This window comes from Pocillopora verrucosa, chromosome 3, assembly GCF_036669915.1.
Source record: "Pocillopora verrucosa isolate sample1 chromosome 3, ASM3666991v2, whole genome shotgun sequence".
Classification (NCBI taxonomy): domain Eukaryota; kingdom Metazoa; phylum Cnidaria; class Anthozoa; order Scleractinia; family Pocilloporidae; genus Pocillopora; species Pocillopora verrucosa.
This window is the reverse complement of record NC_089314.1, coordinates 1,184,801-1,210,778: the sequence shown is the minus strand read 5'-3', so window position 1 is coordinate 1,210,778 and position 25,978 is coordinate 1,184,801. Positions and strand designations below refer to the sequence as shown.

Sequence of the window (25,978 nt, the reverse complement as noted above, 5' to 3'; positions counted from 1 at the left end):
AGCTCGTAGATGTCTCTCATTAATAAGTAGAGCTTAGGATACCTTTCTCAAACATTCCTGATATAATTGGCTTACCGTTATCGTGTAAGCTACCTTCTACGTATACGCTGACCCAAAAGGCTCATTTTAACTTGCTCACGTTTATTATAAGTACGCTTTAACGTGAGGTTTTTGGTTAACTAATCGGGGAGATGGAGATAAGGTAAAATAACAAATCTGGTATTTTCAAGTGATGGTTTTCATGAAGGGAGGGTTATCCTGGCAAGTAAGAGGGTAATTCCACTCGCTCGTGAGAAGAGGTCAACTCTTTGTAGATTTGTATCAAGATAGGCTTACCCTCCTTAAAGGATCAAGTTTTGGAGTGGTCTGATTAACTATCGCACTCCTGCTTAGAATAAATATGGCCACTTTTCGACCAGATGACCAAAATCCCAAAACCTTATATTTGTTTCTCAAATGCATTGACGAGTACAAGGTTGAGCGCAATCTCGTCAGGTTTCTGCATCCTGTTCAACTCTGATAAAGCATGCTATTCCCACAATTCTACGGCTCGACTGGCATCTTAAATACTGTCCGTAGTAAACTTAATTGCAACGCGTTTGTAACAGCCAAAATGACATATTCAATGCAAGGTATTTGAAAGCGCATTTATTTTGATATGTATTGTTCAACTTGTACACATCCTTTAATGGGGTAACACATCTATTATTGCACGACATTCCCTTTTATTTTCGCGTTGATTAATATGAAGTGAAACAGTCATATCAATAGAAAACAATAGTCCAATTATTTTATCTTGTCATCTATATTCCTAAATTGAACTGTATCTGTACAGCTTCTCGCAAAAAAAAAACAACAACAACAATTTCTATGCTAAGTGCCAGTTTTTCAAGCCTACTTATAACGTGTTATTTAATTAAATGATCGCTTGAAAAAAGTTCTTTTTTTTTTACTCCTGGCTCACGCATGTTGTTGTATTGATCGAAACATCAGGGATGTTGGATTTATCTCTTGCAATGTGGACCTCAATGTTATGAAGCTCCGTTGTGGCACCAACAGTAGCCCTTGGGAATCGGACCATTTCTTTTAATTTCTGTCTGAAGTTTTCGCTGAGCAGAGCATACACAAAGGGATTAATAGTAGAATTAAACAATACCAGAATGTTGCCAATTGCGATTACGACTTTATTGAACCGAAAAACCTTGAAAGTATGCAAGATGTAAAGAATATTGGTTGCGCCCCAGCAGATTCCAAATATGATACTGACAACCACAGCCATTAGGGTGACTCGCTTGCGGACTCTCATTACACCCTGAAGATTGGAAAGTGTTTTAAAAATGGAAATTTACTAAATACTTAAAAGAAAACTATCGAGACAAAAACTTTCTAAATGTTTAAAATACCGCGATATTTTTTTTTATCTGCATTTAACAAAATAATTCAGAGAAGCTGTTCTACTTTTCTTTCTCCATCGTCGGACGCTATCGTCAAAGCGCCAACTGAGGTTAGTTGAAAAGAACGAGGACAAACCGCCCCAGTACAGGATTTTAAAGATTGTTAGAATCCTCTTTTACTTTTTTTAGACAAAAATTGTTATGATATGAGGCAGTTTGCGATAAATTCAACGGAAACACGTGCTAGGAAATTTGGGCGCACGCCTGTTTAGAGAAAGTCAACACGAAGAAAATAAAATCGACGAACCTCCTTTTTTCACTTTTTGTCAACGCAAAAGTCGTCCAGGTAATCTTTTGGGCCAAAAATGTTTGTTAAGAAGAACTGGGTGTTCATTTGGTCTATCTTAAATCGTGTAAACAGAACAAACTTGAATGAATAAGGTAATATCTAACAATCTTGCCGCTACTCTTGGCCAAAAAAAAAAAACAACAAGAACAAACAGAAACGAATAAATGCCAAATTAATATAAAAAAAGACAACATATAAACAAAAGGTAAAGCGAAAAAGGAAGAAACAGCGTCAACGACAACTAACGCCAAAAAAAAAAAAAAACTCTTTTGAATTTAAAAACTTGTAAAATACTTGCGAAAAAGTATCCGTGGGCAGGTATCCCGCGGTGTTTAAAATCGTCCTAGAAAATTATCAAATTGCTTTTAAATTTACTAAGCAAACTGTTTGAGTATCACGCTAAAAAGTCTCGGTCTTAAAGTACAAGATGTTAGCTACTGTCTGTCTCCCTTTCGTAGAGCCATGTTCAACCCTATACAAACTTCGAATTGCGTCATACTAGCGTCATACACTTGCGTCATACTAGCTACGAAACAGTTTTGTCGTAAGTGAAACTTGAAGATTTCAAATTGGAAAAAAAAGGAAGCTAAAAAAGTAAAAACAGAAGCAAAAGAAAACTGTACGACTTTGTAAGGGTACCTACCCTTCGCTGAGATGTCACAGGGCTAGCAACAATATTTGACTCAAACCATAACGTGCGCACGACTCTGGAGTATAACATGACCATCAGAAACAAGGCAACATATACTTGGGTGGTGTACCATACACAATTAGCCTTGATAGTCCATTCTTTAGGAAACGTTTCATAGCAGTAGCCATTATTGACCTTCATGTACATGCTGTTGGGGATGGATGCTATTACGGCAAATATCCAGAAAGCTGCTATCATTACCTGCAATGAAATGTCGAAACTTGGGAGTTCGAATAAAAATCAATAGTATTAATGATAAATATAATTATATCAATAATAATAATAACGATGAAGATCAGTGATTATGATAATGTCAGGGACACTAACAGTGACTGTGTCAATGACAATGATAATAATAATCAAAACCATCATAAATTCTGGAACGTGACTGGTTATAAATAGGACAATGAACGCTTCATACTTGCAATTGGACAGTGTACACGCGTCATGCCTCTGTAATTGACAGCACGTGTTCTGTGCACATGCGCGTACTGTTGCGGCGCATTTCTCCGAATTTACTGTTGTTGTTTTTGGTATTTTATGTAAGCGTATAAACGACGGTTGTCTTTTGTCAAATTTTTTCATAGTCTTGATTTATCGGTAACAGGACTTAGTGTCGTCCAATTCTGTCGGTAATCATACTCTTAATTAACATATCGGAGTCCCACCTCGCGGTTGTCCGATTTCGTCAATCACTCGTATGATTACAGACCGAATTGGACTCCTCTCAGTCCTTTTACCATTACTAACTGCACGAGCTGCCCGTATATTCTGTATGTTTCTGGGCCTGCACCCATGGGACTTGTTAATAATTCCGAAATGTGCCCTTGTTCATACGGCTTTCGATGTATACTATCTAATTACGGTGAGTACAAAGAATGGGCGCATGATGCAACTTAGAAAAAAAAAATCCACAGGTTATGAAACGTTGGCAGCAATCACATTTAGTGAAGTCTACTTCGCTTAAGGCTATTTCTAGCCGTTGTGCTCATGAAAGTGATCTAGATTCCAGGGAATATTTGGGTTAAGAAGTTACAATCAAACCAAACTTAGCCATGTAGTGTTTGATGATCTTTCTCGGTTCTTCCTGTCAAGACTTTGGACGTCAACCTTGGGCTGATACAAGTCCGCCGGTACGATCTTCGCACTGATCATTGCTCTTATTAGACCACGCACAGTAAGTTTTTAAAAATTATTTGAGACTTCACTGACGCCAACGCCAAAAAATTTGCTTACTCGCCTATGTTAGTGCACGAAGTTTTGTTGTGAGAGAGTTGTTTAATGTTTCCATCGTAACTTTCAATGCATAAAAACTGAATCAGAACGAACCTTCAGTTTTCTCCTAGTGAAATTCCTTTTCTTGCCGTACGGATCAGTGACTGCATAGTATCTTTCAACGGCAATCGCAACCAGAGTATAAATGGCACACAGTGCTGCAACCCACGCGAAGGCTCCACCAGTTATCAACAGGCACAAAACTGAACCACCCGTCCCCTCGGGGTGCTTTGAATTGAGGTCCACAATAAGTTTTGGTACAATCGACAACGCAAAGAGACCATCCGCCACAGCAAGGTTAAAAAGTAGAATATGACTGGGGGTCCTATGGCGATGAAAATACGCAAAGAAATAATAACTAGTAGTGACAAAAAGGTATCGAGTTCGCTTCATTAAGTTGGCTTCCTGCTAGTTTAATTATTATAGTCCTCGTATGGTATAGAACCTCAGTCTTTTAGCGCGTTAGTGCTCAACCGCCGGGCGACAGAGGTTGGAATACTCTGACGGACTCAGATCATCTGATAAACTCCTTTTCCCCAGCTCGTGAGAAGACGACAAAATATCTTTTACTATTCCATTACCAAGCTGAAAAAATGGGTTATCTTTTACATTTTGTTTTAGATAAACTCTCATGCGCTTCCGCTTTATATTATACTTGCTTACTCTTTTTGCAGCTTTAAGAATAATCGGTCTGTTCAGACCGTACGAAGCACAGAGGAGAGGTGTCCATCAACTAGAGGTACCTTAAAGGAGAGGTTCTACTGCTTGCAACTCTCTAACATACCTGAGATTTCTATTTTTCCATATTATCGCACAAACGAGAGAATTCCCCACGATATCCACCGAGACAAGTATGAAGAAGATTGTCGTCATGACAATCCCAGTTTCCGCCATGAGTCACAGGTAGATTTTTAACTACAAACAAACAAGAGGCAGCCTCAAGTTATTTTGTATACTGTAGTTTAAATGGCCTTACTTCGGGCAAAAATAAGCCAAGATATAATTATTCCCTCGAATACGGCAATACTTTCCCTTCAAATATCTCAAGAGAGAGGAAAACACAAGACGAAACCAACTCGTTTCATGTCAATGGTCTTGGTTTGCTTTAATACTAATAAGAGTCAAAGTGACGCGTATTGTTTGTTGAATTTTGTTGGTTTTTTTCGCAAAAAAGGGCTGAAAGTACTCAGTTTTGAGATCTATTCTACTGCCGGCCAAACTCAATAACTTTTTATCCAGAAACGTTTATTTTCTTGCCATTATCTTCAAATGACATACACTTAACAAATCATGCAATTTCACTGTCAATAACTCAAACTCTTGACTGATATGTTCTAATTTTATTTCCATTCGGGTATTGCATTTTCTTAAATGTTTTTCCAAAACATCTTGAATCAACTGCATCGTTCCGTCTGCATTGCCCTACATCTTATAACTTGGTCAATGAGCAAAGCTTTTACAGTACTACAGGAGTAATTAGACTGCGTACAACAAATCGAAACAGCAAAACTACTGGTTTTGCTCCCGTTCGACACAAAAATCTAAAACTGCCCCATATTACGGGCTCCAATCAATATTAAAATCTAATAGTTACCTTTTCCTGTGTCAGTATATTCCTTTACTTCGCTATGCCTTTTTCTCGCCAGCTCGACCCATGCAGTATTTGTAAAAACGAAATTTCGAACTGCAAAGAGAAGAGTTATTGCGAAATATTGATCAGAGCTCAAATATATAAATTCGAAAGCGTAATTGTGTCCTCGCCTGCCACCCCACATGAACAACTCACGCGATGTGATATATTCACAAACACTTGGTCGTAATAAAGCTGAAGTTACGTCTACTGTTTTGATGGCATTTTCTCCAACACTTTTCATTGTTTTAGACAAAGTCTGATAATTTTCCCAAAAGGAAAAAGCACTAGAGTACGTTTAAGATGTTCAATATATAGCGTATTTTGGCTGCCAATCGGTTGTCCGTGTGAATTGTCAGAGCATACAAGAACCAACCTTGAGAACCAAGCACCTGCTCATGCAAGCTTCACCCTTATTGACAGCCTTATGAACAGGGATTAATACTCGTATGTGCATTGTGGAGCGATTTTCTAGCTTTGAAAAATAACCTATTACTTCAGCGTCACTCAGTGAAGAGCATTGCTTCCTTTCCACCTGGAGCCCATATTCACTAATGCACCTCTTGAATTAATTTTGGTGAGAGGCGGTCGGATGTGGTAATTCTCGGTCACCCTTAATGCGTCATGATTTACCTAAAAGATTCACTCTTTTTGATAGTGTTAAACAATAAAAATAGAACTATATTTAATCTGAAATGTTATAAGGGTTTCCTTATATTGGTGGTGGGAAAAAGGAATGGAAGTATTATATTACTTTAAGCCATTCGACAAAGAAAAAATTCTGAGTCCCCATCGGATTCTGTCCCCCGATGCTCCGCCACTGAGCTACAGAGATGCTCATCTTAGAATCTCTGTGGCTCAGTGGTTCTATTCCTCACGGGAACTCAGAATTTTTTCTATGTCCCGCGCTCGTAGCAAGACGAGTTTTAAACTTGCTTGTTATCGGCTTTACACAAGAAAGTACTCTCAGAAACAAATGATCTCTCAACTTTTTTTTCATGAAATTTGAGAATGGTCGATATCTCTAAAGTTAGACATTGCAAGCATTTATATAACTTAAGCTTGGCAAATGAATATCAAGGATAGAAACATTTGATGTTTTGTTGTCGTAAAGACGTCATTCCCAACTCGGAAATGATATTCGTGAGTAGTCAGAAATAGATCACTAAATATATTACACCAATATCACATTAACACTACATTTAAAGTCGAGACCGACTGAACAATGAGATATGGTATCATTTTTTTTAATTACGCACATTACCTGAGTGAACTATACAAGAAAAACTTATTGCCAAAGCCTTAATGAAGGAATTTTGCAGTTTTAGTCTGCAATACAGTGTCTTTCGAAATAGAATTAGGTGCTTCCCATTCTTGTCTTTTCTCTGGTGTAAATACCTGCAGTGCGGGTCTTTAACCGAATTTGCATCGCACACTCACGTCAACATTTATATCGGAAAAACTATGTATTGCTATTTTACCACTGGTGTTATCTTCAATATTATCTGCAATGCTCTTCACTGAGTGACGCTGAAGTAATATAGCTTGGTTTTCATAGCTAGAAAATCGCTCCACAATGCACATACGAGTATTAATCCCTGTTCATAAGGCTGTCAATAAGGGTGAAGCTAGCATGAGCAGGTGCTTGGTTCTCAAGGTTGGTTCTTGTATGCTCTGACAATTCACACGGACAAGAGAAAACTGAAGGATCGTCCTGATTCAGTTTTTCTGCATTGAAAGTTACGATATGATGGAAACATTAAACAACCCTCTCACAACTAAACCTCGAGCTCTAACATAGGTGAGTAAGCAAATTTTTTGGCATTGGCGTCAGCGAAGTCTCAAATATTTTTTAAAAACTTACTGTGCGTGGTCCAATAAGAGCAATGATCAGTGCGAAGATCGTACTGTCGAACTTCTATCAGCCCAAGGTAGGTGTCCAGAGTCTTGACAGGAAAAACCGAGAAAGATCACCATACACAACAAGGCTAAGTCGATTGTAACTTCTAAACCCAAAAATTCCCTGGAAACTAGATCACTTTCATGAGCACAACGGGTAGAAATAACCTTAAGCGAAGTAGACTTCACTAAATGTGATTGCCGCCAACGTTTCATAACCTGTGGATTTTTTTTTTTAACTTGCATCATGCGCCCCTTCTTTGTACTCACCGTAATTAGTATAGTATACATCGAAAGCCGTATAAACAAGGGCACATTTCGGAATTAACAACAAGTCCATGGGTGCAGGCCCAGAAACATACAGAATATACGGGCAGCTCGTGCAGTTAGCAATGGTAAAAGGACTGAGAGGAGTCCAATTCGGTCTGTAATCATACGAGTGATTAACGAAATCGGACAACCGCGAGGTGGGACTCCGATTTGTTAATTACGAGTATGATTACAGACAGAATTGGACGAAACTAAGTCCTGTTACCGATAAATCAAGACTATGAAAAAATTTGACATAAGACAACCGTCGTTTATACGTTTACATAAAAAAAACAACAACAACAGTAAATTCGGCGAAATGCGCCGCAACAGTACGCGCATGTGCACAGAACACGTGCTGTCAATTACAAAGGCATGACGTGTACACTGTCCAATTACAAGTATGAAGTGTTCATTGTCCTATTAGCGCTCAAAACAGGTTGATGATATAACATGTTTTGATTATTATTATCATTGTCATTGACACTGTCACTGTTAGTGTCCCTGACATTATCATAATCACTGATCTTCATTGTTATTATTATTATTATTATTGATATAATAATTATCATTTATACTATTGATTTTTATTTGAACTCCCAAGTTTCGACATTTCATTGCAGGTAATGATAATAGCTTTCTGGATCTTAGCCGCAATAGCATGCATCCCCAACACCATGTACATGAGGGTCAATAATGGCCACTGCTATGAAAAATTTCCTAAAGAATGGGTTATCAAGGCTTATACTCTATGGAACACCACCCAAGTATTTGTTGCCTTGTTACTGATGGTCACGTTATACTCCAGAGTCGTGCGCACGTTATGGTTTAAATCAAATATTGTTGCCCACCCTGTGACATCTCAGCAAAAAGTAAGTACCCTTACAAAGTCGTGCGCTATTTGCATAAATAATACAATCCCATTTTCAATTGTATCTCGTTTTTTTTCTTTTGCTTCTGTTTTTTTTTTTTAGCTTCCTTTTTTTTCCAATTTGAAATCTTCAAGTTTCACTTGCGACAAACTGTTTCGTAGCTAGTATGACGCAAGTATATGACGCTAGTACGATATAATTCGAAGTTCGTATGGGGTTGAGAATGGCTCTACAAAAGGGAGACAGACAGTAGCTAACATCTTGTACTTTAAGACCGAGACTTTTTAGCGTGATACTCAAACAGTTTGCTTAGTAAATTTGAAAGCAATTTGGTAATTTTCTAGAACGATTTTAAACACCGCGTGATACCTGCCCACGAAAACTTTTTTGCAAGTATTTTACAAGTTTATAAACTCAAAAGGGTATTTTTTTTTTGCGTTTGTTGTCGTTGACGCTGTTTCTTCCTTTTTCGCTTTGCCTTTTGTTTATATGTTGTCTTTTTTATATTAATTTGGCATTTATTCGTTTCTGTTTGTTGTTGTTGTTTTTTTTTTTTGGCCAAGAGTAGCGGCAAGATTGTTAGATATTACCTTATTCATTCAAGTTTGTTCTGTTTACACGATTTAAGTTAGACGAAATGAACACCCAGTTTTTCTTAACCAAACATTTTTGGCCAAAAGATTACCTCGACGAATTTTGCGTTGACAAAAAGTGAAAAAAGAGGTTCGTCGATTTTATTTTCTTCGTGTTGACTTTCTCTTAACAGGCGTGTGCCCAACTTTCCTAGCACGTATTTCCATTGAATTTACCGCAAACCGCCTCATATCATAATAATTTTTGTCAAAAAAAGTAAAGGAGGATTCTAGCAATCTTTAAAATCCTGTACTCGGGCAGTTTATCCTCGTTCTCTTCAACTAACCTCAGTTGGCGCTTTGACGATAGCGTCCGACGATGGTGAAGGAAAAGTAGAACAACTGCTCTGAATTATTTTGTTAAATGCAGATAAAACAAAATATCACGGTATTTTAACATTTAGAAAGTTTTTGTCTCGATAGTTTTCTTTTAAATGTTTAGAAAATTTCCATTTTTAAAACACTTTTCAATCCTCAGGGTGTAATGAGAGTCCGCAAGCGAGTCACCTTAATGGCTGTGGTTGTCAGTATCATATTTGGAATCTGCTGGGGCACAATCCAGATTCTTTACACCTTGCATGCTTTCGAGGTTTTTCGGTTGGATAAAGTCGTTATCGCAATTTCCAACATTCTGGTATTGTTTAATTCTACTATCAATCCCTTTGTGTATGCTCTGCTCAGCGAAAACTTCAGACAGAAATTAAAAGGAATGGTCCGATTCCCAAGGGCTACTGTTGGTGCCACAACGGAGCTTCATAACATTGAAGTCCACATTGCAAGAGATAAATCCAACACCCCTGATGTTTCGATCAATACAACAACATCCGTGAGCCAGGAGTAAAAAAAAAAAAACTTTTTTCAAGCAATCATAACTAGACTTGAAAGGCTGGCACTTAGCGTAGAAATTGTTGTGTTTTTTTGCGGGAAGCTGTACAGATATAGTTCAATTTAGGAATATATATGACAAGATAAAATAATTGGACCAATGTTTTCTCGAAAATAAAAGGGAATGTCGTGCAATAACAGATGTGTTACCCCATTAAAGGATGTGTACAAGTTGAACAATACATATCAAAATAATTGTGCTTTCAAACATCTTGCATTGAATATGTCATTTTGGCTGTTACAAACGCATTGCAATTAGGCTTACAGACAGTATTTGAGATGCCAGTCGAGCCGTAGAATTGTGGGAAATAGCATGCTTTATCAGAGTTGAACAGGATGCAGAAACCTGACGAGATTGCGCTCAATCTTGTACTCGTCAATGCATTTGAGAAACAAATATAAGGTTTTGGGATTCTGGTCGTCTGGTCGAAAAGTGGCCATATTTATTCTTAGCAGGAATTTGATCAGACCACTCCAAAACTTGATCCTTCAATCTTGATGCGAACAAAAAAAACAAAAAGTTGACCTCTTCTCACAAGCGAGTGGAATTACCCTCTTACTTGCCAGGATAACCCTCCCTTCATGAAAACCACCACTTGAAAAGATCAGATTTGTTATTTTACATTATCTCCATCTCCCCGATTAGTTAACCAAAAACCTCACGTTAAAGCGTACTTATGATGAACGTAAGCAAGTTAAAATGAGCCTTTTGGGTCAGCGTATACGTAGAAGATAGCTTAAACGATAACGGTAAGCCAATTATATCAGGAATGTTTGATAAAGGTATCCTAAGCTCTCCTTATTACTGAGCGACATCTACGAGCTCTAGTCAACTGGGGAGTCTACAAAAGAATTATCCATCCTTCTAATTAACGTCATCGACGTAGGATAAATAAAAGGTTTATAAATCTAAGGTAAGGGAGTTTATATATTGCTTTCTTAACATCTCAAATCTTTAAACCTGAAACGGTGGTATGTGTTCATTCCTTGTCGTATACGTGATATTCGTGCGGCCTTCAAAGCGTTCGTGAACAGCAGCTCGTAAGAACGCTAGTTTTTATCGACTTGTTAGCCCAGAGGACAGGCACAACGATGAACGTTGCCGGGAGTGGTGCAAAAGAATTGAACAACCAATCTACTGGTCTTCACCGTCATCTCTTACAGATCGCGAATTTCGCGGTAGTGGTTGAAAAGTAAATCTCAGGTGTACCGGCAGTCACGCTTAAGATAGTGGCTTTTACTTTTAAGCTTAATAACTTATAACCTGCGGGAAGAGCAACATTTACCATCTTTCAGGCCATCCTCCAATAATCTTCAATAACTTATGTCGTACATCTAATGGGGTCAAGGGCCATCTCGGTTATTAGAATAGTCAATTGTCTGTTGTCGCAGGTGTTTTTTCTTCTTTTTTCTCTCCTTTTCCTTCAGTCTTCTTTTTTGCGTATGATTTCGTGCTTAAGATAAATGCCGATAGAACTTTTCTTTAGTAAAAGAAAATCATGAAAACGCGAGTAAACATTTCGTATGGCGTCATAATTTACCCTGTTAAATATACGCTTACACGTTCTTCGTTTCTTTCCAAACACTAAGCGCGTGACACTCTTTAACCGAACGAGGCAAAAAAATAAGAAACGAAAACCTGTAAACTTTATAATTTGAAGTCTCTGATAGCGATACGATAGTAACTCATCTCTCTACACGAGTATTTAATTCTTTCCATCCTTTTCCGTTTCCGGCGTTGAATATCGTATGGGATCTTAATTAAAAAAAAAAAAAGAAGGACGTGTAAATCAAGTGAGGACAGGTATGCTACGATAATTCAGTTTTACAAGCTTTCGCCGATCTATGGCATCATCAGGGATGACATACATAAACTATTTGTCACCAGTTCTTCGAGATTGTTACTTTATGGAGACATAGTTCTGACTCTGTTGAGAATCCTCCTGCGACAAGAGGCCAGTTTGCTAACACCTGGAATTTATGGATGGACATTTCAGCGCTATGATCAACAAGATTGCTTACATCTTCTGTAACAGTTCGGTGGACAGTCTTTTGGCTGAGAGAGGATGCCGTGTTGGAGTTTTCACAAGCAGTATGTTTTGATAAGAGTCTGACCATATTTGTTGTTCACGTAACCTTTCAGACTTTGATGTTTACTCAGCAGGTATTTTTAATTACTTTTTTTAGCGCAATGTCTGTTTGGCCATTAAGCCACTTTACTTATTGAACAGAGCTTTCGTTGCTAGACATAAACAGGATGTTGTTACGAATCAACGCTAAAACAAAGTTCCCTTTGTGTCACTTCACCCGTCTTCTAAAACAGAGCTGACCTATTCGCCAAGATTCTGCTTGATTCGTTGCCGTGATTATCGTGACGGGAGGTGATCGATTGGAATGGTCGGTAGAAATAAAAAAAAAAAAAAAAAAGTAATGGTGCAACAGTTAATGTAAGGATCTTCCTGATCGAGCAATCTCTCTTTGTGAAATGACGTTGTGTTGCGATATATTGAATTAAGGAGATGTTTCATGAGGTAACTAGTAGGTCAGTCGATGGGATGTTAGTGCTGTTGTCAACAGTCAGTTACAAAAAAAAAAAAAAAAGCTATTACAAAGAAAACTTTCGATTTTCTTATCCGTTGCTCTTTTTCCGTTTTTTCGATAAAAGTAGGGCTAGCCTTCAGGCCTTTAAAGACTTCTAGTATGCGTCCTTAAAAGGAAAAAGGTAATCACAATGCTGAGCTCCAGCGAATGGAGCAAGTTGCCAAATCTAATAGGAAAGGTAATCATTCGGGACATTCAGAATTACCATATATAGCTTGGATTTTATCCATAAGAAACCGTAAATTTAACCAGCTGTTCCTCAATGTAAGATGAAATGCAACCTTTTTTCTGTGGTATATATCCCATGCGTGTCATAAAATGTTAATTAATGAAGCAGACTTTATGGAATTGCCAAAATCCAACTTATAAGCGGCAACTAACAGCGGACAGATCTCTGCGCCCCGCAAACTTCTTCGTTTATTGTTTCCAAAACACTTCTACTAATTTAAACGCTGTGATCAACATTAAAATTCAAAGGAGTGTGTGTTAGCGAAAATTCATGCGGGGACAATTTTTTTGTCGCAGGGACAACGACTGTAACGTAAATTTAAATGCTCCTACCGTGAGCCTGGCTGAACCAAATAACTTCAACACGTTCGTCGCAGCTACTTGTCGAGTTCAAGCTGTGCTTTGAGAGATTTAAAATTTCACTAAAAAAGCAAGCTGATCGGTTAAGTAAACATGTCAAAGCTCCTATTGAAATTTCCTAAATTGCTGCCTCGAGGAGGAATTCGAAACTTTTCAACAATAGTTACTTTTTCAAAATAGCAGCTGTTTCTTCGCCAAAAGAACTTGAATTTCCATGCATTCAGTCGCTCTGTTATCACTTGTAAAGAAAACAATGCTTTCAATCAACGACAGCCAACGAAACCATTTTGCGTATTCGTGTCGACAATGACGTCTGAAAGTATGGCTTAGGGGGCCTAAAGCAAGGTGTTTTAAGATGATTCAAATGACATGTTCAAAGTTGTTAAGAAGGAGTTAAACTCGAAAAAATGATCTCAAGATAAGTGTTTTACTTTTCAATCGAAATCTTAGTTTCTGAACCAATACCATGTACCCACTGCAAAAGATTAAAAAATTCCATGGAGGTTCCCGCTGCGCAATATTTGTGATATCTACCGACTGTCAGATTGTAAGGTTGTTACAGCAAGATTCAGGTGGCAGGATTCAGAGTTTATCACCGTAACTTCCTCTCCCTTCGCCTTTAAAGCTCAACTGTGACCAGGTGAAACTTTAGGTTGCATCGCGTAAGTAAAAAACCTTGAAATCTTGTTCACCTTTAGGAGCCTGGTTGTGATTTGTAATATTATATTTAATTTTGAATTTATTGTTGACGCATGCAATGATTGATCATGATAGTGAACCACAAACAGAGATGGGTGTATTTCTTTCTAAGACCTGTCGTTCTGTTTGGAACTCTGTGTTTGATCGGCTAATCAACTTGATTTCGCTTAAAAGCCCGTCACAACTCCGTTATTTATTTCCACGTTTTGGCACAGGTAGCCGAAGCTTGTTATGACGCAAAGGGATTTGTGGAAGAGAACCAACCCGTTGTATTAAAAGACCACAACAATGTCCGAGATTAGGCTTAAGTGAAGTGACTCACGTGGCTGCAGTTTTAAGTACCTGTATAGGATTTATAGAAAAAAATAGGAGCTCCGAACTAACCCCGAGACTCGCTGTTAATCGTCCCAAAAACCATAACGGAAAGAGGAAAACACGATAGGTATGAAGTCAGGTTATTATGTTATTGTATAACATACATTTTGGAGGTTTCTGATTAAAAACATGCAAACGTTTTTCACGTATCGTCTCCACATGCACTTGTTACTTTGTGTTTCGTTGAGCCTTCTGCTAGAATCGAGTTACGTAACTAAGGAATGTAGTATGTGTAGCTCGGGGGATTATTCTCGACGTGGCAAATATAGTCGAGCAAAGAGATCCTATGTTTGTAAGGGCGGGGGGCGGGTAGGGCTGGTCAATTTTATTTGAATATTTGTCTGTTTGTTCTTTCCTACGTTCATGCCTTTTAGCCCTGTTTCTACGCTATTGTTTGTTGTTTGGTCATAATAAAGTTAAAGATATTCACAGTAGATCTCCTCAAAGTTTTTCCTGTTTAGTTGCTGAAAAGTATTGAAAATATACTTTACCATAGGAAAGCTCATCGATCAAATTTTACCCAACCAATCACAGTTGTTAGATGAACCCTGGAAGCCTACAAATCATACGAGGAATGGCAAACATAGCTTGAGCCCGCGGTGTGTTACGATTTGACTGCGGCTGTTGGCAAGAGACACGACTGATTTGACTCAAATCTACAAAAAATGAATCGATAATTAATAAAGCATTGATACAGAATTTCTGGCGTCATTTCGGATAATGTTAGTGAAGAGAACATGTGTTGAGCATGCGGTAGACCTTCGCAGGTGTCTTTCGCGATAAAACCGTTAAAGTACTATTTGAAACTTGACCCCAATAAACTCGCTAAATAGAGCGCCTAAGGGTAACGAAAAACGGTTTTTGTGTTAAATTTCAACTATCCTGTTCATAATTGTTAAGGAATCATATTCTTACCATTCTTGCACAATCAATAGTCATTTTCGTACAATTAGTTTGCTTTATAAGAGCTTTTTCTAAAAAACAAAAGCGATTAGATTGAGAAGTTAAGCAAGATGTATTACGTTTTCATAAATCTTGTTTCGTTCGCATCAGTCAAGGTTAAGTTTGGGTCGTGTGAATTTGCTATGTTTGAAACTTCGAAGTTTATCGACCGACGTTTTAACTTAAAGTGTGACTATCAGGGTAAATTTGAGCTAAGGGCAACTAAAGTTAGTTTGAGTAAGCAGGAAGTTTCAGGAAACTGAGTTCAAGTTGGTTGATAATGATGATTTGAAAAATAGGGCCAACAAGTTTGTTTCAGTTACGTTTAGTTACACATAATGAAGTTTAGTTTGACTTGAAAAAATAAGTAACTAAGTCATTAGTTCTTTGAGGTCTACCGAACTAGTGATCAAATGAATAAAGGAGTAAGTTCTGAAGAAACTGCGGTGCTGCGTCGATGGGAGTATAATAGGTAACTTAGTATTATCAACTGAATTGATAACATAAATTGGCCTCCGTTAAGGGTTTCAAAGCTGAAGTTTCGAGCGTTAGCCCTTCGTCAGAGCGAATGATGAAGGGCTAACGCTCGAAACGTCAGCTATAAAACTGTTTTCGGCGGCCGATTTATGTTATCAACTCGTTGATAATTCTAAATCACCCTAGTGCATTTCAAAGCTCAATTGATGTAAATGTCCCTCGATATCCTTTCCATGTGTCAGGTATGTGATTACATGACATTTTCTTTTTTAAGGTCAATCAGCATTAATCTTTTCCATAGTTTATTTGGCCAGGTTCCTTTGCTTTTTACTATTCTCTCCAGGTTTACCTATTGTTCAAAAACTAATATTGGACCATAGTTCCTCGCTCGTAAAAGGCACTTTCTTAGGAAGCAGAAAACTGCTCAAAATTCTTTGGCGTTTTACTACCTCATAAATGCTAATTGTTGTGCATTTTTTCCATGAAACAATGCAAAGCACTTCTGATTTTACCGTGACATGTGCATGTCTCAAATCATAATGCAGATCAATACTGATAAGTGCTATTATTTTAATTGTGCAAATATTATCACTAGATCCGGGAACTGGACCTTAAACGAAGACGCTGCTCAGCATTTGGCCCACAGCGTAGTGTGGCTGGATAGACCGCGATTAGCTATCAACTAGCATTACACGCTACATTTAGTTTGAGGCCGGTAAGTTTTCAGTTGATTTCTTTCAGTTAAGCTAAGTACGCGAACTTAAAGCTCAAAGAAGAATTTCTGAGCAGATGACGTGTACCAGGGTGATGTATCATTTTTCTTGTTTGGTTGATATTTGGGACACATACGTGTACAGTGTTTTATCACGTTTCGTTCAATCTTCCGAAAACATAGTAGTAGTTTGTTTCCACTGTGCATAAGCCTGGTCTTGTGCTTAAAACAATATAAATGGTTTTATAGATTGTGCTTTAACAGTATTCTCTCGTCAATCTATGGACATTTTTACGTGGAAGAAGAATTATATTTGCTTGCTGTGCGATTCGATCAAATTCGATCTGTTTAAGCACTTATAATTACTAGCAGCAAATAAAGTTCAACAAGTATACGCGTATTTCGCTATCTCGTCAGTTCTTGACCATCTCAATATTCAGTACCCACTCAATGAGTTATCCACATTTAAGAGCCACTAGGCTACTGACACAAAGCTGCAACAGCAGCCATACAGCTGAGCAGACTCTGATTTTGTTTTCTATGAAATAGAGATGTAAATCAAATGAAGAAAGGATGGTGATGTCTGTGGAAGTGAATATAACTAGACAGAATTTCCGTAGTAAGGGTCATACATGTTCAGAAAGGCGCAGAGAAGTTTTAAACGCATGAAAAGACCTGCGTGGTAAATTAATTACCAACGTTTTCCGTCAGTGAATAAGTACCCGAAATTTAGGTGTAAGTCACGAATTTTTGAACATCAGTTGTTTAAAGCCAACTTCCAATCCGTCCCCTTTTTATTCTGTTCCAAGTTTGAAAACCACGCCGTTTACCTCTTTTCGTGCATTTGTTAAAAGAATGTTTAGCATAGTGTGCAGGTTTCGCGCTCGATGCCTCGTTGGTGCCACGAGCGATGTTAACAAAACAAGGTCATTAACTTATCAGATCTTATCAATTAAATATGCAGTTGCGGTTTGAGTCATTACTAATGATGGCGCGATTTATCAAGTTGAGCGCCCGAGGATAAGAATAATCAAAGCAGTTAGAGAGCTCAAACATTTATCAGCTAGTTATACCGAAAGATTGACAAACGAAAGGAAAAAACAATCACGCAGGCCCGCAGCCTCAACTTGTATTTATTATGATTACAGGAACTGCGATATGTTTGGGGTCAGTTTTCAACGAAAATTGTACTTGGTAGATCATGGAGTCTTTGAAAATTTTAATTACAAACCGCGACGTCAACAGGAAACCCAAAAAAAACTTATCAGTCAATTTGGAATCCAATAATATTTGCAGGCGAGTGTCACGTACACGCTTTGGCCGTAAGGAGAAGTTATTGAATTCGCATGTTCCTTCAGTTTTTACAGCGCTCTTTCTTTGCTTGAACTATCAACTTTTTTATATGGAAAAAGGTAATTTAGATAATATTTTATGGATTTTAAAATAAAGATTATTACCGCAGTAAATTTTTTTGTGGTATCAATAGCATGTAAAGTTAACATCATTTCTTCTGCGCATGTTAAGATAAGATACATCTAGCTGTTTTAAAAACAGGAAAAATATAATTTCCTCCTCAGAAAAACAACTTTTTCACGGAAAGGAATGGTTTGAAAGAATGACGAACAACACCACGACACACGTTACTTCAGCTCGTATGACTTACTTTGGCGCGGAACCAATACTGCAGTTGACTGCCACTAGTTTCATCGCACTGGTTGGCGTTATGGGAAATATTCTCACCTGTGTCACACTAATGAGCAAACACGAACCCTTCAAATCACCCATAAAGCAGTATCTGATAAGCTTAGCCGTGGCTGATATAGGAATTCTCACTATTGCCTACCCCATGATAATTATCAGAAGTGAGATTAGCTGGCCGTTTGGTGAGTACGTGTGCCGATTAATTTTTCCTTTGACAGACGTATTTTTCGGCGCGTCAGTATGGGCAGTTACAGCTGTTTCCCTGGAAAGATGGCGAAAAATATTGACGACTAGACTTAAATCAACAATAGAATCATCGGGATATGCAATGCGAGTCGTTGCAGCCATTTGGATTGCGTCCTTTCTGGTAACTTCTACACCATTTTACATTATGGTTGAATATATTGACACTGGAAATGACAAATTTTGCCTCTACCATTGGGATAAATATGAAAAGTTCCACGAAGTGCACTCTGTCGTGTTGTTTTTGTTCTGGTTTGGAGTTCCAATGGGCATAATTTTATGCAACTACATATCAATAACGAGGACACTCAAAGAAAGCACAAAATTTATCGTACATTTTTACAAAACAATCAGTGCAGAACCTTCAAGCTCGTTCACAGCAACATCAAGTCAAATCTTTTCAAAGCTCAGCAGCACAAGTAACGCACCAGTCTGTCGCAGATTAAAAGAAAACAAGCAAGCCCAGCTCATCCTCACCCCTGTTGTCATCATGTTCGCCATTACGATGCTTCCTTTTAACTTAATGCTCCTAACTCTGGCCTTCTGGCCTCATTTAGCTCTGATGCCATTTTTCCCCGACATTGTTTATCTGTGCATTTTGTTAGTAGTGGTCAATTCGTCTTGTAATCCCATTATTTACGAGTTGGTGAGCAGGAATTTCAGAAATTCGTTGTGGGCCGTTCTTGAGGGCACTTGCAGGAAACTTTTTGAATCCGAGAGAGAGGATTTTGAAAGGGAACACGTGGTTTAGGAATTAGGACTAAACTTTCAATGCGGGCCCGGAAGAGTTTTCGAGACAAGTGAACATTGCTTTCTATCGACGCCTTCATGCCTCTCACTTAGGTGTTGTACGAAAACTCTGAGTAATTTGAGACGAGCACGTGCGCGAAGGACTGTGGGAGGAGGAAATTACGCTAAATTTGCTCCCTTGCGCGCCCATTGTTTTCCCTGGGCACAAGAAAAAAATGGCTCGACTGAAATGTCTCTTGAGTAAACCTGTTAGAGAAATTTCCATTTGAACGTCGCAGTAACTCGCGATTGTCTGATTTTTGTTGTTTTCGCTCTGTGCTTGGACTTTTAGATGCCTGATTATGTTTAGAGAAGATTATTCATACCAAGAGGTAGTAATGGAATTATTTTATTTTGTTTACTTATATTCGATACACGCATGTATGTTATGACAGTAATCTAACAAATGAACGTAAAGGCACCCGTGTATTTACCACTTCAAAGTGAGACACTGGTTTTCAACACTGAAAATTATCCAGATCAAAAAGAAAAGTGATTAGCTTTTAAAAACAAGTATAACAGTAATTTTTCAAATTGACAAAGAGTTTAAGTGCATGTGGCGCGTCAAAATGAGGATCCTGGGACAGGAAATTAGTTCTCAACACTGGAAATTACTCAGAGGATAATAAGAAAGTACTGTGCACCTATGAATCACATGCAGTATGAATCATTAGAGAGCGCACAAACAAACATCTTTTTCTCAGTTATCCTTGGAACTACAGACGAAAAGCGCAGGCTTTCCCAGGATTTCAAGCCTTGGGTTTGTAAAATTTACAGGGAACTTAGCGCGCGGAACTGAGGAGCCGGGACTTATATCTGGAGAGCTCTCTCAGCAAAATATAATAATGCTTCGAAGCAATGTAATAACTAAATCCACTTTATTATCCTTCAAGGAAAACACATTAAAAACATACTATGTAAACGAAATGGATCTTTCGATCGTGAAGTCCGATCGTCCAAGTGAAGGAAGTTCGAGAAAATAACTGTTGATAACGTCAGTACCCGTTCATCAGACAATCTGAGCGAAAGTCATCACCAGAGTTAAGTATGGAGTCTTTCGTCATTTAAGTCTTGAAAAACCGCTTTATAAAAATTGACTAGTGAGTTTTCCCGTGATGCTTTTGGCAGCAAGACTCAAGCGGAGTGAGTCAGTTGTCACTGTTCAGTCAATAGGGACTTTAAGATCCAACAACGCGGACGTGACTGAAGCTGACCGGAAGTAAAAATACCACAGATGATCAATGATCACCACAGCGCATGATCGTGACGTAAACAAGTCGAGTCCTTGTTCAAGAAGAACGCACTGGACAGCATTTTCACGTTGTCAACAAACTGGAAGTATTTCGACTTATTTCAGTTACAAAAACACAGTAAATTGGCACTTTTTCTTTGTATATCGAAAGTTTTATCATCCCGGCTGCATTCGTCATTTCTTTTTGTATTTTCTTGTCAGGCTCACTCATATTTCTGAACAGACAAGACAAGACAGTTCTCATGGCCTCAAACACCAAACCGGTTACGGTGTTGCATATCATGCAAAGTTCTGGTACTGGCCTTCCGAAAATAGGTATCATGTCTGAGTATCGACAAGGAAAGGAATATCGTTTCAGAAGCATGCAAAGCCCTTCTGTTCCTTCGCAAACAGTTCCCTGGTCGCATACGAAGTATTGCGGAATTTGAAGAGCATCTTCTACCAGAGGAATGTGGTGCTTTTCCACCCTGAAGTTTGCCCTACACTCGGCTTCACTTTGGCTCTCTAAGTTAAACGGCGGGTAGTTATAGTACGGAAAATCCAAGTTGTTTTAACTGTTTTCTTCGAAAAGCAAAGCATATTCTTCAATCGTAATGATATTAGAGGCATAGCTGGCCAGCAAAATTTCGCGAGTTTCTTTAAAAGTCGCCATTTGCACTGAAAACAATACTATAATCGGTTTCTGTTGTTCAGAAATAAAGTAATTTCACTACTCTTTTTATTCTATCCGCGGGTAGCCGCGTCGTTGAATCCCGCCATCTTAACTTAAAATTTACCGTCACGAACACGGCGTCCTCGACACAGGCCCCACGCGGCTTCGGTATATTTGACGAAGTCCGCGTTTTTGGATCTTAAAGTCCCTAATATCGTGAATAATTCGCTTGCTAGGTTTCGGTAGCTGGTGACATCGGTTGAAAGGAGACTGTTCTAAGTTACGAAGTGCTTGCAACCTCCTCTCTCGATATGGTGAAAGAAGACGCTTCTTACGTCCCATGTGAAGAAAACTAGTCGTCATGAAATACAGACCTTTTCCTACCAAATACATATTAAGCGTTTACTTTTCCACCATGCTTGTAGACCGTATGGTAAATAACAGGCGATCCTCATATGCAGACAAACTCAAATGGGATGCAGGGGAAAAACAATTACGTTTATCGGTTTAGAGCCATAGTAGAATTCTTCCTTGCTATTTTTCAGTTGAACGATTTGCAAACAGGGAAGAGGCCATTAATCAATCTTCCCAAATTTTGCTTGGTATTTTTTCCTCGCTGCTTCATCCATGACGACTGTAGCAACAATATTTCCATCCTCGTCAGCTGATGTGTCCTGGACTGTTGTCTCGTGATAAAGCCAGCTAAAATAAACAGTCAAAAAGAAAAGATATATCTGCATCCATTTAAGTCGTGAAAAGAAAACGACTTTTTTCAAAAGCGCAAAGAAAGTCTCAAATTACTTATTACAGCTATTCCAATAGTTCAAACCAACCTTTTGGTCTCAAGTCAGAGGATCACATGAAAAAAAGATATCAATAACAAATTTTGCCAATCATGTTTCAAGTTAAAGTTGCTCTGCATAAATCCTCTGCGTTTGAATATTTCTGAATGCTTTTCTGTCTTCTCACCTAAGCTGTGGTCCATCTGGAGGAAATACAAGTTTCTTGACTTGTCTCCCTGTGGATGCTATGATCCCTTTTTCGACCATTGCACGAAGCTCACTCAAACCTGTTTTGTTTACCGCACTTATCTTGGTCCGCCTGTCGCTTAACACGCCGGATCTAACTTGGAAGTTTTTATCATTGCTAGAACAACGAAAAGGAAAGAAAAAGCAGAATAGTTACTGGAAGTGTTTATCCATTTATAATAGTATTTGACTTAATCAATAAAATGGAAGTGAACACTTTCGAAAGTTAAGACATTTGCAAGTTAGTTATAGTACTGTTTGTAATTATGAAAAAGACCACTTAATCAAAGCAGATGATATTAATTTTCGAGTTAAGTCTTTTGCCCTTTCGCTGGGATACATTTTATAAACATGAATGGCATGCATAATGAGAAGCTTTTCGAATGTAAAATTAAACTTCTCTTTCAAACAAAAATAAACCCAAACAGGTTGAACCCTTCAACTTTGATTCAGTCAATTCCATCTCCCTTCAGGCCACCTCTTGTTTACATTCTAAATTTTCTTTGCAGTTTCAGTAAAATGTTTGGTGTATTCAAATTCATTACGTGTTCCCTCGAAAAAGCTTAAATATAACAAAGTTCTATTACCATACCCATTAAATAAAAAAAAGAAGAAAAAATGGAGTTCATTTTCGCTTATCAAGAGTTGGCTACGCTCCCTTACTCGTGTCACCCATCACGTACCAAAGATCAATCTTATTCTGAGCCTCTATCATGGTTTCCATTAAAGGTGCCTTAATGCTGAGTTGTTTCTCAAGAACTGTCATGACGTCATCCAGTTGAGCGTCACATTCTGGGTGACTGACGTCACGCACATGTACAACTAAATCCTGTGTGTAAAATGAGAGGTGGAAAATAACTTTAAATGGCAAAAAAAAATAAATAAATAAATAAATAAATATATATGCAATGACTCCATTGGTGTCCTGACTGATCAACAAAAAAGCTCATAACACACACATGTCAATCAGCACATTGGGAACAAAATGGAGCTACAAAAACAATGTATTTCCAATAACTAAGAGAGTTATAAATCAAAGACAAGTATGCTCCAGAAACCTTCAACTTTTCTCATCACCATAAAAAAATTTCTACACACCATTTTTATTTGATGAAGTGCACTGGGTACCTGTTAGATCTTTGGACCTGAAAAGTGGTCGCATCCAAGATGGGTACTTAATCAAGGCTGGGCTCTTCCTTAATTTCCTATGTACAGGGAAGGCGCTTATTCGAGGTGAGCACTCATTTGGAGGTTGGAGTTAAACTAATAAATACAGTATAACCTTTCTCATTGTCCTTTTGTTGAGATCTAGAGCAAGATGCATTACTCTAATTTCTGATTTCATCTTTCCACCCAAGAGTGTACAATGATACTGGTAAACTCTTAGGTAAGCTAAAGGCAAAATGCTGGGTTGGGGGTGGAGTAGGTAAACAACAATGGACTAGCATCTTATCCAGGGGGAGGGGGAGGGGGGTGATGAGCAATACTCATGAGATCATCATGCTACAGAAACTTGAACCAGCTCACAAGGCCATATTGCTCACTTATAGTGCAGACTTACTCCAGAACTATTTCAAAAAACTTGACTCAGTGTATAGACAAAACACATAGCATTTACAGAAAAAAAGCTCAACCTACTGAATCTGAAATATCTTCCAATGTTGCAGAAAAAGACTCAACAAGTTCTGGGGGCAGGTCGGACACAAATCCGACAGTGTCAATAAAGAGAACAGTCATGCCAGATGGGAGTTTCCCTGGATGTGCTGTTACATCAAGAGTTGCAAAGAGTTTGTCTTCAGGCTGCATCTTAGCTTCATCTGTTAACGCCTTAATCAGAGTTGTTTTGCCTGTCATGTGAAAAAGTACCAAAATATTAATTTAAGCATGACCGACTCTCTGTTATCTATATACCAGTGCTTCTCCATAATGATGGGAAAAAGGGAGTACAACTAGTAAAGCAGAGGCACTAATTCTTACTTCTTACTGAAGAAGGGCAAGGGCCACACTGGGGAATATTGGTCCAAGGTCATAGCAGTATGGACCAAGCATAGCAAGGTGCATACATTTCTATCAAGGGACAATATTGGCCAGCACCACTCAAGGAAACAAAGTTAGTATCAAGTAGTTTATTAAATGGCACTCTGACCAACCTTCTTTGTGCTGAATTTACCCGCTTTCATGAACAAAATACATGGCTTATGACAGTATCCATGGAAATAGTCCACATGGTAAAATCTTGACCAAGTAAGAATCAATCAGAACGTTTGGCTTTACCCCACAATCACAATGCTATATAATTACAGGATTTACTGTACACATGTACATGCAGGAAGGGTGGTTCTCAGCATACCCTCTCCAAGTACAGTGTATCCATCGCAATTCAAACAAGAGCAAGGATAAAATGCAAATACATGTTAATTTTGAAAGAGTAATTAACTCAGAATTGATCCCGGTACACTTAGAATGGTCATGTAAGTACTAAGATGGTACATCATTCAATACCTGCATTGGTGTAACCTACAACTGCCACTGTTGGTACATGTCTCTTTTGTCGATCATGCCTAACATGCTCACGCTGCTTTTTGATAGCGTATAACTTCTTTTTCAGTCTTATTTCACGTTCAAATAAAATCCTTCTCTGCTTTTCCAGGATTGTTTCTCCAGATCCTCCTATGGTGTGTGTTCCACCTCTCTGCTGATCAAAACTCCCTCTATGTACCAATCTTGACCTGTCCATAAAATTAAAGTTCCAGGTATTAATAAACTGTACACCTCTACATAAAAGGCTAATTGTGAAAATTGTATTATTTTGTAACTGTAATAGCAAAAGTATAGTCATACTTTAGGTATTCAGAAAAGATCACAAAGAGCTTTAAGTTCAGTAATTCAATTGCTTAGCACATTAACACCCATTACACCTCATTTGTGTACCTAGAAGCCATTTTTCTTTTCCTTCCATGCCTCCTGGTATTTCATTGTGGTGTTCTTTCTTATCTGTTCTGTTTTCTGCTGCCTTTCTGTTAATAGCATGTATAAGTGTTGTTTGATCTATTAGCTTAATTTGATTAAATTACAAAAGGTTGTTTTTTTGACCAAATCAGTTCATTAATAAGCTTGTCATAATAAAGGCCGCCTTTTGTCCTACAAATTGAGTGTATGTGGTTTAGACTGAATGTACCTGATGTATGGTAACTCTGCTAATTCCACCTGAATCTTTGCCTCTGCTGTTTTGGCTCTCTCCTTGAATATTTGCAACACCACACCAAACCTATCATACACCTTAACATCCCAAATGTCTTCTAATTGTGTATGCTGCCAATTATTGAGCTGAGCTACATCGATTAAAACACTGTCAAAGGGAGAAGAAGAATTTTTCATTTCTTTGAATCTTTCATTTAACTCCTCGATCTTTCCTTTTCCGAAAAATGTTTTTCTGTCCATCCTTCTGACGGATTCTATACTTCTACCGGCCACCTTCCAGCTTTCGATCGACTCCACCAGCGCACATGCTTCATCTAGTCGATGCTGGCTTGTGACGGCTCGAAAGCGATTTCTTCCCCATTTAAAATCGGGTTCTAAAACGTAAACTTCATGAAGTTTCCCTGCATCTTTGTCGTGGTGGTAATGGTGACGAGCTCGAAGATCTTGTAATATTTCTGCACTCTCTGGGTGTTCATCGTCCGCATCTAACGAAGCTGAAGTGTCACTTTGTTTGGAAAATTGCCTCCTCCAATATGGATATGCTGAGATGATCCCACAAGAACGCAGAGGGAGGAAAAACGCACGATTCGATAATGACCGTGAGGGGCGAAATTCTACGGACAATGATCGCAGCCATCGCACACCATGAGTTGAAAAAGTGCGATGCATTTTTGCAAAGTGCACTGTCCTCTAAACTAAAGGTAAATGCTGTGGGCAAGAATACTACACCCAACCATTTCAACAAACTTTGCAAGGCGTCAAATTCGTTCTAATTACGACCA

General features: G+C 38.3%; 4 protein-coding genes across 10 annotated transcripts; 2 read left to right on the top strand and 2 right to left on the bottom strand.

Moving 5' to 3' along the window:
- Positions 1 to 643: 643 nt before the first annotated feature.
- LOC131780233 (QRFP-like peptide receptor) lies at positions 644 to 13,139 on the bottom strand. 3 transcript variants are annotated; one of them, XM_066163158.1, is made up of 7 exons: positions 13,099 to 13,139; positions 7,204 to 7,285; positions 5,304 to 5,393; positions 4,494 to 4,624; positions 3,764 to 4,034; positions 2,387 to 2,635; positions 644 to 1,312 (listed from the first exon to the last, which is right to left on the bottom strand). In XM_066163158.1, exons 4-7 carry the CDS (start codon positions 4,601 to 4,603, stop codon positions 950 to 952), a joined length of 993 nt encoding a protein of 330 aa, XP_066019255.1. In that variant the 5' UTR covers positions 4,604 to 4,624; positions 5,304 to 5,393; positions 7,204 to 7,285; positions 13,099 to 13,139; the 3' UTR covers positions 644 to 949. The 3 variants fall into 3 exon arrangements, with proteins under 3 accessions (XP_066019255.1, XP_066019257.1, XP_058952831.2); XM_066163160.1 differs by lacking the exons at positions 7,204 to 7,285; positions 13,099 to 13,139 and adding an exon at positions 5,836 to 5,944; XM_059096848.2 differs by lacking the exons at positions 7,204 to 7,285; positions 13,099 to 13,139 and adding an exon at positions 5,716 to 5,905.
- LOC136276804 (QRFP-like peptide receptor) lies at positions 6,950 to 10,261 on the top strand. The gene is made up of 3 exons (XM_066163161.1): positions 6,950 to 7,140; positions 8,171 to 8,419; positions 9,530 to 10,261. Exons 2-3 carry the CDS (start codon positions 8,174 to 8,176, stop codon positions 9,890 to 9,892), a joined length of 609 nt encoding a protein of 202 aa, XP_066019258.1. The 5' UTR covers positions 6,950 to 7,140; positions 8,171 to 8,173; the 3' UTR covers positions 9,893 to 10,261.
- LOC131780235 (galanin receptor type 1-like) lies at positions 11,618 to 19,990 on the top strand. 5 transcript variants are annotated; one of them, XM_066163157.1, is made up of 3 exons: positions 11,618 to 12,100; positions 16,214 to 16,333; positions 17,908 to 19,990. In XM_066163157.1, exon 3 carries the CDS (start codon positions 17,946 to 17,948, stop codon positions 19,023 to 19,025), a length of 1,080 nt encoding a protein of 359 aa, XP_066019254.1. In that variant the 5' UTR covers positions 11,618 to 12,100; positions 16,214 to 16,333; positions 17,908 to 17,945; the 3' UTR covers positions 19,026 to 19,990. The 5 variants fall into 5 exon arrangements, with proteins under 5 accessions (XP_066019254.1, XP_066019253.1, XP_066019252.1 ...); XM_066163156.1 differs by lacking the exon at positions 11,618 to 12,100 and adding an exon at positions 13,072 to 13,787; XM_066163155.1 differs by lacking the exon at positions 11,618 to 12,100 and adding an exon at positions 13,881 to 14,266.
- On the bottom strand, positions 19,923 to 25,974 carry LOC131780234 (putative GTP-binding protein 6). The gene is made up of 6 exons (XM_066163154.1): positions 25,174 to 25,974; positions 24,498 to 24,724; positions 23,634 to 23,842; positions 22,679 to 22,824; positions 21,937 to 22,113; positions 19,923 to 21,669 (listed from the first exon to the last, which is right to left on the bottom strand). The coding sequence occupies exons 1-6, from the start codon at positions 25,863 to 25,865 to the stop codon at positions 21,543 to 21,545; spliced, it is 1,578 nt and encodes a 525-aa protein (XP_066019251.1). The 5' UTR covers positions 25,866 to 25,974; the 3' UTR covers positions 19,923 to 21,542.
- Positions 25,975 to 25,978: the final 4 nt, after the last annotated feature.